At 41.9% G+C, this 13,034-nt stretch overlaps 1 protein-coding gene across 14 annotated transcripts in view; it reads left to right on the top strand.

Annotated features, from left to right (window-relative positions):
- Sgce (sarcoglycan, epsilon) overlaps positions 1-13,034 on the top strand; it is a 70,842-nt gene that overhangs the window by 12,672 nt on the left and 45,136 nt on the right. For 5 of the 14 annotated variants that reach the window (XM_039107993.2, XM_039107992.2, XM_039107990.2 and 2 more), the window contains exons 2-3: positions 4,682-4,789; positions 12,715-12,837. The exons of 4 other annotated variants lie outside the window; for them this stretch is intronic. In XM_039107993.2, coding sequence (XP_038963921.1) covers positions 4,682-4,789; positions 12,715-12,837 — 231 coding nt within the window. The remainder of the gene's footprint in view (positions 1-4,681; positions 4,790-12,714; positions 12,838-13,034) is intronic. 5 more of the 14 variants (XM_039107995.2, XM_063286431.1, XM_039107994.2 and 2 more) reach the window with 1 other exon arrangement.

Genomic DNA, 13,034 nt, shown 5'->3' with positions numbered 1-13,034 from the left:
TGTCCAAGCAACCATGTGTGCTCTGTCTTACCTTTGATACCAATACCTGGTGAGCAGAGCCACCGCACTTACCCTTTTATTGAGATCCATCAGGCTTCCGGTTTCTGAGGTCAGTCAGATATTATATGAATTAATATGAACTTGGTTAAAAACCAACGTGCGTGGATCAGTGAGGTAGCGCCACGCTAAAGGTGCCTTTCCACGAAGACCTGAGTAATGTCCCTGAAGCCTGTCTACAAGTGGAAGAAGAGGACTGACTGTATAAACTTGTCCTCTGACCTCTCTGTATGGGTAACTTGGCATGCCTAGTCCCATACACATATCACACACACACATACACACACACACACACGCACACACCCGAGTACACACACTTTAAAAGAAAGGCCCGGTTTCCTTTTACGTTAAAAAAACAGAGGAATGTGCTTGAAGGACTGCGGCCCACAAGAAGCAGAAGCACCTCAGAGATGTATGCAGCTGTTCTATTGCCGTAATCCTTGACCATTGGGACACTAATTAGATTTTTTTTTTTTTAATGCTGTGAAAGGCATCAGGCTATCTCTGTAGAGGGCCTGGGAAGTATGGCATAAGGTATGAGTTTACCAGCCAAGAGCACAAAGTAAGTGCAACACTTAGAATAGGTTGGTCACCTTCTGAAAAAGAGAGCGCGTGGACACAGTCTCACAGACTTAAAGGTACACACATAAATCCACGGAACCACTCACTTGTAAAGTACATGCATGTAGTTTTGCGTGTGTACTCTCAACAGTGACTCTTATGTACAGCACAGTCTGAAGTCTGCCTCACTAGACTGGAGGAAGGAGTCAAGCCAGTGCTATCTGGTTTCTCAACCCAAGCTTCCTCTGTGATGACTCACCACCCAGTCAGCTGAGAAGTGAGGAGAGCTCCAGGGTATCTGCCTGTTGGATTTACTACCTTGGGTTTTAAGATTAAGTCTCTGTAATCTTCAAACACAGTGATAGATTCACCTGGGTTTGCAAGAATTGGGTGAAACAATACTTGAAAGCTGTTTACTGGGGTCTGCCAGTAAAATCTAAATGCTGCTGTCCTGGAAAGTGAAACAGCCTTGGTCATCTGCTTCTCAGTCTCTTTGGCGGGCTTCTCCACAAGCCAGCGGTGACTCAGATGTCCTGATTGTTCCAAGAGATTAGTTGGAAGTAAGAAGGCAGGGGTTTTCAATGCTGGGCCCCTCCTGTTTTGGTGCTAACAAAGAAGTCAGACTACTCTCCCATATTCTTTCATGTTCGTCGGTCTTTGAGACTTCCGATTATTTATGAGACTCACATGTTGGAATTGTGTAGTCCGTTTACCTGGACTTTCTTTGAGGGAGTCGTGGATATGTGTTGCATGTCTATTTGTTATAAACCTTTTGGGACAAGTGATGCATTTATTCTGAAGGGGCTGTATAAGTGCCTAACAGCCACGTTGCCTCTCAAATTAATAACGAGGAGGCTCCTGGAGGGGAGACTGTGGGGCCATAAGGCATTATTAGCGTCTTGGATCTTGTTTAAAATTTAAGTTATCGGGGATGCCTACCATGTGTTTCATTTAGTTTTAGAAATTCATAATTTCAGTCATAGAGCAACTCAACCACTTATTAGGAAAGTCACTCGTAAGACTGTCCATTTCGTACATAAAGCCGGATTGCCTAACTTTATAGAGCTCAAAAGTGATGCCTGTCAGGTAGTTTCTTAGAGTCCTTCACTTTTACGTCCCATAAGACTTTGTTTGTTTGATCGTTTTTTTTGTTTTTTGTTTTTTTTCTATTTTTCGGAGCTGGGGACCGAACCCAGGGCCTTGCACTTGCTAGGCAAGCGCTCTACCACTGAGCTAAATCCCCAACCCCTGTTTGATCGTTTTTTATTTATTTATTTTTAATTGGATGTTTTTAATTTACGTTTCAAATGTTATTCCCTTTCCTGGTTTCCTGTCCATAAGCCCCCTATCCCGTCCCCCTCCCCTTCTTCTATAAGGGTGTTCCCCTCCCATCCATCCCCCCTTCCCACTGCCCCACATTCCCCTACACTGGGGATTCAACCTAGGCAGGACCAAGGGCTTCTTCTTCCATTGGTGCCCAACAAGGCCATCCTCTGCTACATATGCAGCTGGAGCCACGGGTCTGTCCATGTGTACCCTTTGGATGGTGGTTTAGTCCCTGGAGTTCTAGTTAGTTGGTATTGTTGTTTTTATGGGGTTGCAAGCCCCTTCAGCTCCTTCAAACCTTAATGACTTCAGTTTCTGTGTGGTTTGTTTGTTTGCTTGTTTTGAAGCAGGGAGGCTGTCCTTTACCTCCTTGTGTAGCTGCCTTTACCAGCAAGTAGACGGATCAAAGGCATGAGCCACCAAACCCAGCCAGAACCTAGGTTTTTAATCACTTTCTTTTTTTAATGTGGGGAACTTGGTATTTCTCATAATTTACTTGGTTAAATATTTCGCTGAAGAGTTAATATGAAAAGAAAATCCATATATAATCTACAGCGCGATGGAGACCAGGCTTTTTACACTAATATTGTTAAAGACTCTATAGGATGCTTCTATTTTCCTTACTTTCTCATTCAGGATGTTTGTTTTGTTTTTTTTTTTTTTTTAATTTACCTTGTCTATTTCTGGCCCCATTTGTTCTACTTTTCTTGGATTTGTGTCTTGTTTTCTTTACTCTGTTCTCTTGCTCTCTCCTCCTATCTTTCCTGGAGCTTATGGATAGAACCCCAGTTTCCCTCTCCAGCGTGACCCACTCTTTCCTCACCCCACCCTCCATCATTCTCCTACATTGCATCCTAGTTCTGACTCCCCTCCTTACTGTGCCAGCAGCTTCTACATATTGACCTTTGCGGTTTGGTTTCTTCCCTTCCCCAGGCTCCTAGAACTACGGTTTCAAGGAGTCACGCATAAAATTTTCTCCATTCGAAAGCTAGTCGTCTTTGATCATGCTCTCATCTGCTGGTCCTTTGGTAACAAGGGGTCAAACCCTCTTCCTTGGCATCTCCCTTCATTGGCGCATGTGGCATTTCTGACTCGGTTGTCCAACCTGTGACTATCCCAGTCTTTTCTTTGTGGAGCCTTTCTCTGATTTTGCTATCTAAGTATGTATATTAACACAGTCTACATTTATTATCCCTGCTGGTTTATGCATCCTTTCTTAATTCCTTTCTTTTATGTGTATGCATGAACTCTTGGGTTTATGTATGTGTACCATGAATATGCAGGTTCCTGACGAGACAAGAAGGCATCAGATTCCCTGGCCTCACTTGTCATGATCTACATGAGTTGGGTGCTAAGAACCAAACTCCCCCCCCCCCCCCCGGAGCTGGGGACCGAACCCAGGGCCTTGTGCTCCCTAGGCAAGCGCTCTACCGCTGAGCTAAATCCCCAACCCCTAGAACCAAACTTTTTAAACATCAACATATGCTCTTGAGCATTGTGTCATGTCTCCAGCCCCTGTGTGTTCTTTCTTACTGTATTTCAGACTTAGAAGAATGTGCAGCAGGGTAAGCACTAGGGGATTTGCAGCTGTGTTGAACCCAGAGTGGGACCTTCTCTGAGATGGTGAGAAGGGAGAGTAGTGTCAGCAAAATGGGGGCTAAATCCATGAAATCTAAAGGGTAAGGGCAGAGAGGTGAGCAGTTTGGATGAAGAGAAAGAGGATGAACAGGTGGTGTCCGTGTTCCAAGCCACCACATAGTTTAGGGTCTCGAATGTGTTCTCTGGGGGCAGACTGTCATCAAAAAGCTTCACTGTAACTTTGGCTTCTGTCGTCAGTCCTGTAAGAGAAATGACTTCAAATCTGTACCTGAAGCCCCTTTATATCTATTTGTGAACAAGACCTGTAACCCTGTCTTTTTAGGTGGGTTCACCTGGATGTCCATCCGGGACCCCAGATTTCACATATCCCAAACTTGAGTCTCCTCTCTCTCCTGAAGTTAACCTTTCTTCTGGGCTTACTAATCTACCTCTGGCCAGTAGCGTCCTAGATCAAACCTTCAAAGCCATCTGCGGCCCTTCTTTATCTAGAAGAATTCAGTATTATCTCCCTCGGGTCTTGCACCTGGCGCCTCTGTGTCTTCCCTTTACCTTTGAGGTGGCAGTTTCCATAGACCACGTGCGTCTCTGGACCTCACCTAATCCCCCAGCTGCTTTCCACCACTTTCATGTCTCCAGACCCAACTCTGGGTTGAGGTAATGCAAAATTCCTAGCAAGAGATAATTGTCTCCCCTCCAGTCTTCCCGTATATCTCTGGGCCCTATCTAAGCCTGCACATCACAGCCACTTTAATATTTCCAAACTCTACCCTGAGTTGATGTAATGGAAAATTCCCTAGCAGGAGATAATTGTCTCCCCTCCAGCCCTGCTATGGCCCTCGTGATTTTGACCATTCTTTGGACAACACAGGTGTCATTTCATAACCAACCTTTCCGTGTAGAAGCCATTGTTCAATCCTCACAGACTGTGAGCTCCTTGTGGGGCAGGACTGATGACTTTCTTATTTGTTACTCCTATAGATTCCCCATATTGGCATGTAACAAGCATTTGCTAGTTGGAATTCAGCTGCTAGTTGCCGAAGTTAATGTAGTCTGAACCAAGTTAACAGAATCTGTGGTGGTAATTTTTAATTTGACATTCATTTCATGTCTCTGTGTGCATTTGTTTTATTCTGAAAAGCTTTTTTATTAAGCTGTGCCGATGGCATAAATGGAACAGTTAACTGGAAGACCAAACAAGCCAACAGTTTTATTATCAGCAGAAAAATGGCTGCTGGGAAGAAAGATGGTGAGTTTAGGCTATCAATGTAAATGTCCATTTGGCTGTCAGTGTTTGCTCCCGGTGTTCTTTTGTTACGTTTAGTCCTGTGTCAGTGAGTGTTTAATAAGTGAGTCTGAAAAAAAAATAAAACTTTGTTTTCCTAATCTTCTAAAACACTTGGGATCCTCTTGTGTTGTTAGTCCACTATTTTTGTTTTTTATAAACTAAAAATCACTCGTGTTTTTAACCTCTGCCCTTTATCCATCATACCACTTAGAGAATTGTTCAAGTGTGCTTATTAGAATGTATTTAAAACATTAAAAAACACTAAGAGGTACAATTAATGATTTCATTTTGAAAGAGTCTTTGTAGACTTAGAGAAAAAAAATGGCTGTAAATATTTTGTCTAATTTTGGGAGTGGCTCACGAGTGCTGTAATTCCAGTTCAGAGCACATGTGCAGACTAAGGTACGCACACATCCATACAAAATAAAAGTAAATCAGAGAGCCGTGTGTGTAGGGGAGACTTGAAGGTAGGAGTATGGTTCTTGATCTTTTTGCTTCCACGACTGTAGAGGATCAGGAGGTACCTTAGGCTGAAAATATTCTGTTGCCTCTGACAGGTGGTAAAGTCAGGAGAAAAACGTTGAAATTTCAAGACTCTAAAGGACCATGTACAAGAGCGTGAGGTTTTCCTTCTAAGTTCTAGCTAAGAGGCCTCCGCTAACCACTAAGGAGGCTTCTTCCTCTTTGAGTTTGTAAGTTTGTGCTTATAGCCTTGTCTTTTCTAGTTCCGAAGTGTAATCAAGATAGCCCACCAAAATTAGAAGCTTAGATCATCTGATCAAGGTTTGAATCTTTATGAATCACAGAGAAATCATTAAGACAGTTAGGGAGTCTTCCTGTAGCAGAATGGTTAACTACCAACTGTGTTAACTTGGGTTTTGTGTTGTCAAATTGGTAAGCTCTGTGGCTATTCCGTCAGTCTGGATCTATGCTCGGGAAACAATCATTTAGTCCCTCTGGGATTAATTTTGTCGTCTATACAGTAAAGCCTAACTTCTTCAGGAAACAAAAACATGTCAGTCCTGGCTTGAGTAGGAAGCTAGGGCCATGCGTTGGTCAGAAGCAGTGCTTTGATCTGTCTTTTAGCAAAGATATTCGCATGCCTTGATAGCATGACATCCAAAACCCTTTTCAACTTTTTGGCATTCTGAGTCCTGTGTTCTATTGATCACCCATTAACAATAGTCAGCAGCCCCTTCCTATCGACATTGAAGACATGGTTAGACACACAGACATGCAAAAGGGGAAACAGATTTGACTAGATAATAACTAAGATAATTCCAATTTATAAAAATTAATAAATGACTTAATCTAGGAGGGAAAGTTTTTATGAAGAGATTCTTCTGCGTTTTTGTACAAAAAGAGCCAAGCTTTGATTTCTGCCCCCACATGAACAGAAATTACTGTATTCTTAGCAAAGAGGTAATCTTAATGCCGTCCATCTGTAGGATGGGTCCAGCTTAGGCATGGGCTGTCGGTGACTGTAAGAGAAACAATAGCTGCCTGTCTCCAAATGAGTGGCCAGCTTGCCTTGGAGACACTGAGTTGAAGGGCTGACAGTGGAGAAACGCTCGCCATCGAAAGCCAGTGTTTCTAAGGCCGGATCAATCAAATCTTGCATAAATCTGAATGAGAGGAGGAAAAAAAAAATGAAAGCAGGTTGCATACCTGGTTGGGTGTTAAGATTTTTTAAAATATTTTTTCCACAGTAATTATCGGGTTTAATAATTAAATTTCAATCTGAATGCTGTAGTGACTTGTTAAAAAATGGATTATGGAGGAATTCATAAATGTATTAAGCTCTGGAAATCCCAAGATGAGTTATCTTGATTCAGAGAGCCGAAGGAATTCATCGCTCAGTCTGTTCCATTCCGCTGGGTATTGGCTCTTCTCGGTGCTTCTCATGCAGGGACTCAGCATCTCTGAGAGACGGTGAAGCCCGTTAAAGCTGTAGTATGAAGGAAAAAGAGAGGGCGTCGAACTCCCCCCCATTAGCACTTAAAATGTTTGCTTCTCAGGATTTTCAGACCTAGTTGTTTAGGTCAAATTGTGCTTTTTAAAGTTGTGTTAAGACAGGTGGCTGGTCAGCACTCTCCTCATAGCCTGACCATCTTTGAAAATTCAAGTTCTTACTCTTTACTTAATTTCTTCCAGGTAGTGCTAGCCATTAAGATAATGCTGTGCACAGTTGTAATTATCCATCTAGTTATCCGGCTCTGTCACAGTCTTGTTTAAATGATTTGTCTCCAAAGTACCTTTGTGATACTCCTCAACAAATGAGTGACTTCACATCTTAAGATTGGACGCTGATAAAATTGAGATGCTTTTAAAAACAAACTTTTAGTTTGTCATACGAAAGCGATTCATTATAGTATCTCAGTATGTTTTAAATTGGTTAGGTTACTCCTGCTAAGAGTAATACTTAATCCATAAACCTGTGTTTAAATTCTGCAGGTCTGTTCCCCCACATAAGAGGCATGAAGTTATTTCGCATAATGTTGTATGTTCATTTTGATTCAACAACTCACGTATACATAGCCTCTGGATTGAATTAAGATTTTCAATTGTACACTTATTTATTTCTGACTCTATGACATTGCACAGAGTTTACGCTGCTTTTGCCTCAAGTAATGACCCTATCCCGGGGATATTAAGAGTCTATTCACGGGTGTATGGCTTCAACTGGAAACCAGGAAATACATCACAAAGGGGTCCTTGGGCAGCTAATGCTTCAAATGCTGGCTTCTGCTTTTTTCACATCTGGCAGAGCACGGTACACACGGAAACAGCACGTATCTCCTCTCAATTTATCATGCCGTCCTACCTTATTTGCTAGTCTGGCTTTTAAACCCACATCGGGTTAATAATTGCAAACGTAAGAGGGGAGAGAAGCGGCTATAGGAAAACATACTGATAGCGATGAGAAATGACGGCTGACAACTCATCTGCCGGGGGCTGGTGGGGGAGGCAGAGAAAACAAAAATCTATAAAACACACAACCTTAAAATGCATTAGCCTACTGGGACCCACTCGTGTGATTTGTAAATGACAGGCAGCCCAACAGTCCATACGGCCCCCTGTATAATAGAGCCGCATGTGGTAACTGGTGTGCGAAATGATGATCTTACAGCATTATGAAAGAGGACCAACTGCTGCTACCTTAGGAACACCAGCCTTCTACAGGCTGCATTCTGTGGGTTTATGGTAAACTGAGATTTTACCCAATCCTCCTAAACCTCAAAAAAGGAGAAAATGACCATATACGTGGCTCTTTTAAAGTCATCCATTTGTTGATGAAGGACCTGTGAAAGAGACGTGCACATCATTGGTACCTTACAAAGGCTAGTTAGACATGCTTATTGATAATAACTCATGACATTCTTTTCAAAGATTGCAAAAGGAGACAGGTTTAAGATTAAACATAGCTGGAACTTTCCGGCCTGACACTCAGTGTCTGTTTTATCTTTATGGCCGTGTCCTTGTTCTTAATGACGCAGAAAAAGGTCCGGTAAGTGTTCTCGGGCCCCTTTGTAAAGATGGGGCGGCATGTGTGTCTGTTTACATTTCAGTGACAATCTGCACAGCAATCGCGAAGCTCTGTTAGAGGTTCTTCGGCAACGCGGTGCTTTTCAAACTTCAGTGTTTGTGAAGTCTGTCAGTGTTCGCTTCTGTTTTCGATGTGCATGTGAGGAAAGTGCACAGCGATGCAGAAGCTTATCTCCCCCTCCACGCAGAGAAAACATTTCTAGCAGATTCCTCGCGAAGGAAGACAGGAACAATTTAGCGCGCGTGAGGTCCCACTTTATTGCCATTGCTGTCAAGATCTATTATTTGATTCTTGGCTTGCTACTGTCACATAATATAGAGTTGTTGAAATGCCCTGACCTTTCCATATACCCTGTGACTAAAACATGCAATGAATACTTCTGTGAATAAGATTATGGCCGTATGGCAAGGAGAGACATAGGAGCTTAGGGAAGGGGGAAAATACTGAAATCATTATTTTCTAATACTATTTTCCTTTTGCCTCTTCTTGATTTCAGACACAAGATTTTTATGTTTGTTTGTTTTTTTCTTCAGATAAATGCTATTGCTTATGGCAGTGCAATTTCAGAAGTTTTGCTTATGGCAGTGCAATTTCAGAAGTTTTAATCTGTACAGCCATAACCGTCTTTCTTATGTGAAGATGGTGGTTTTGATGCACCATGGTTCGAACTCTTGCTTTAATTGTTTTGCCCAGTAATGTTGTTAGATTCAAAGGGATTTGGCTACTGGCTCTAAGTTTCAGTTGTGTCCAGTGGCACGTTTGCCGAGGTAATGAGTTTGCAGCTGTATAAGATTATAGAGCCATGTAAGACAGGGAGAGTCCAGTCCCTGTGACCTTGGCTTGATTAGTACAGTGCTGTACACAGGTATATTGGGAAGGTGCTCAGGCCTTAGTGCTGTGGTTTCTTAGGGTAGTAACATTTCATTTCCTGGGATAGTTATTAAGAAAAAGCTTGTGTTTTAAGTTTACAGTTGGTGGGTCCCACCTCGGCACCTGTGAATGCAGTGCGTGTTAGCCTCAGGTAGCAGCCTCCCTGGGTAGTTTGTGCAGACCTCGTGAGCATTATTGGCATAGTTCATGTTTAGAAGAACAACAACAACCCAGGGCTTCAAATTCTGTATGCCATTTTGCTTCCGAAAAGAAGCATAGGTGTAAATACTGCCCCGATAGCCCCTCTGGAGGAGCTATTTGTTTTGCAATAACAAAAGGAACAGCAAAAGGGCTCTTCTCAAAAAATGCTGTGAGGTTACCCATAATTTAAACCCGCCATAAAGAAAGGAAGTATTATTTTTTACAAACAAAACATAGTGGCTTAGTCATTTTCCATTTCTGGATGATGAGTGTGTCCTACATCTGTATCATGTTTTTCTCCAGTGAGCGGCACATATACTTAAAGTGAAGCAGGCTTTACTGTGGAGTTGCCAAGGTAACTGACCAGCAAGGATGCAGTTCGGCAGATTGCAGAATGGCAATTGAGCACACGTGAATAAAAACAATGTGCATGCCATCTTGAAGCCCGAGAGGGCGACGGTGGATTGAGGATTAACTCTGTGCATTGAAGACGTGGTTTTTGTTTGTTTTGTTCTGCAAGAGTCTGAGGTGTTCTATACTAGTCACAATGGGGCGATATGGAATGATAGGTTCCCTTTAATGGGTTCATGTTAGGTTTTATGAGGGCTATATAGAAAATAGAATTATTTTCGCAGTGTTATTTAGCATGAGAAACATTTCCTTTTGCTCCACAAGCTGACATATATCACTTTGCCGTAGCAAACACTAAGAGAGGCTATTACTTTATGGTGGAAATGGAGATAGTAATCCACAGAATACTATACCTTAAATTAAGTGTCATTTATATTTAGCTCCCTCGCATGAGACCCGTGTCTGTCTCTGCACCGTCTTTGTGCTAGAATGTATTCATTCATTCCACAGGTATCAATAAACCTATTTAAATATGCTTAACACGCCTCAAGGTATTAAAAAAATGACAAGGAAAATAAAGCTCAGTATTGCACTGCACGGTGGTTTGTTTTGTTTTGTTTTGTTTTTGTTTTTGTTTTGTTTTGTTTTGTCTCTAGGAGATTAATAAATCAGATAAGTTCAGAAGAGATTCACTTACATTATTCTAAGTAATTCCTGTACTTTGGGTATGAAGCTGCAGTCTGAAATTTTAGCATCTTTAATATAGAGAAAAATAACGTCTCACCAGGCGTTTGAAACTCTCCACAATTCGATTCTTTCTCGGCTGTTTGCCTCTGACATGAGCCCGAGGATTGTGCATCTTTAGCTTTCTTCATTCCTTTAAAGGGTCCCCATTTTACCCCAGTATGGCATGCACACGTTTTCATTGCTGAAGGCCCAAATGCCCAAGTACCCGTCTCTGGGTTGTAAACACCTACTCTTAAGAAAAACATTAAATCTATTGATTTTTTCCAGATCCTTCCCAAGTCAGCCCTTCCTGCAGATTATTGCCTGAACAACTAAAACTCTGGGGCAGTACCTAGTTAAGAAGATGTTGATCTCTCGAACTTGATGGTAACCTTGTGGGAAGAAGGGATATGGTCCCTTGAAAGGGTCCTCACATTTCTGGAACCTTCTGATATTTTGGACACCTGATCATGAGCTGGGACAAAAACAATTCAGATTATCATCCTCTTCATCATCACAGTTTTTCTCCAATTCAGTGATTAGTATTTGGAATGGCATTATCATTCCCCAACGTGAGCAAATAGTCTTTGAGTAGAAGCTGGCAATAGGAAGTGCCAAGGGAGGACTCTACATAGTTCAGTGCCAACCTTGTCAGTTTCTCTCTGCAAACCATGTTAAACTATCTTGCAGCTTCTATCTATCTATCTATCTATCTATCTATCTATCTATCTATCTATCTATCTATCTATCTGCATGGCATTTTTGTTGTGGTTACTTTGTTTGGGGACCGGATCTTGCTCTGTAACCCAGGCTACCCTGAACTTGTTCTGTAACCCAGGCTTGTCTTAAACTCAAAGCTACCTTCCTACCAGTCTCCAGACAGAGAGAGTTACAGGCATGCGCCACCACATCTGGCTGGCTATCCCACAGATTTTGAAATGGTGCTTTAAGTAGTCAAGCTATGAATGCATAAAACTGTGGGCCAAATGTTTTAGTTCATTTCCTTTGGTGGGGAGGGGGGCAGCTAGCCACAGAACATGGGGACAAGTTTTCTCATGGGGAGAAACATTTTTTGGAGTTTTTTGTTTTGTTCTTAATACTAAAACCTTTACTGTACTGTAAGTGATTTGGCTACGCAGGGCTTTTAGCAAGTTTGCGAGCTTGGTGTGAGTAATCTTGGGGTTCCTAAGGTTAATTACCACATTTACAAATCCATCAGTGACTAAAGGAGAGGGCTGGGCTGAGATGATTTGTCAGTCTAAAAATTACTTCTACTGGCCAATCGTGAAGGTAGAATCCCAGAAGACATTGCAGAGGTGGCAAAGGGTTATGACAGGAATGTGTTGGTGTAGACGATGGCATCAGGGGAAAAACAAGAGGTAGCAACTAATCAAACCAATTTAGCTATTTCTGTGCACTCGTGTCTCGTGTCCTAAGTCACGGGGAATCGTGAAATCGGTCCCATTTCACCTAAAGAAGTGATTCGTATAAAAAAAAAAAAAAAAGAAGTGATTCGTGCAGAACTGTGTTGTGTAGCTGTCGCTGCTCATTTAGGAGGGAGCAGAGTGGGATAGATTAGACTGTTTTAATTACTGTATGCCAAAACTGGGAGACATGAAATAAAGTTATAGTTTTCAGGAAAGGTTTTGCTAATGTATGGAGAAAGTGGCACGCCTTCCTATGTATAAAAGAGTTACTGTGTATTTTCGGATGAGGGTTATAGAGGCTGACTCGCCTCTCTTTGGAAACCAGTAGTGCTTGTTATTTTCGCAGACCTCTATGTATTTGCTTTGTTAAGAGGGAAGGGGGAAAGGCTGCAGTAATTATGAAATCTGTCAGTTCTTCCTCAGCGTATAGCGTTGGTGGTATTTTTGAAGGAGGACAAATCATCAAAGTGATCTGTATGTCTTTATGCTTAATGGCAATTAAAAATACTAAACGTAACGTATGTCACTTTACTCGTGCAGTATCTTAATGGTTTCTAAACACAAGTCGGAAGAGTTTTCCTGTGCTTTGTCCTAAAATTGTTTCTCTTTGCAACCAACAACGCGCACACTAACAGTTCTCCGGTGTATTATTTCGGTTTCCTCGGCAATTTCTGCCTGGTGAGATTCACTTCTGTAGTCTCCACTCAGTCATGGAGGGCAGTTCTCATTATCATCTGTGTCTTCTCTTCCCCGTCTGCTTTCAGTGTACACTCTTTTCTCCAAGGTGCACTCTGACCGGAACGTCTACCCATCTGCGGGTGTCCTCTTTGTCCATGTGCTGGAGAGAGAGTATTTTAAGGGGGAATTTCCACCTTATCCAAAGCCTGGTAGGTTCTTGGCCACAGGGGACAAGGGTTAAATATCTCTTTTTGTGTGTTGTACAGACCTGGATGACAGGAAATCAAATATGATTAACACTGTTTAAAATGATCTGAATTCATGAAAAATTTATTGCTGTGGGATCTTCCTTATTTTAAGAAATTTACTTATAAAAGGAATTTTTCTTTTTTTGCATTTTAGAGTG

The sequence above is a fragment of the Rattus norvegicus genome, chromosome 4, assembly GCF_036323735.1.
Source record: "Rattus norvegicus strain BN/NHsdMcwi chromosome 4, GRCr8, whole genome shotgun sequence".
In the NCBI taxonomy this organism is placed as follows: Eukaryota; Metazoa; Chordata; class Mammalia; order Rodentia; family Muridae; genus Rattus; species Rattus norvegicus.
Note: the sequence above shows the minus strand (reverse complement) of the source record. Positions and strands in the feature narration are given on the sequence as shown.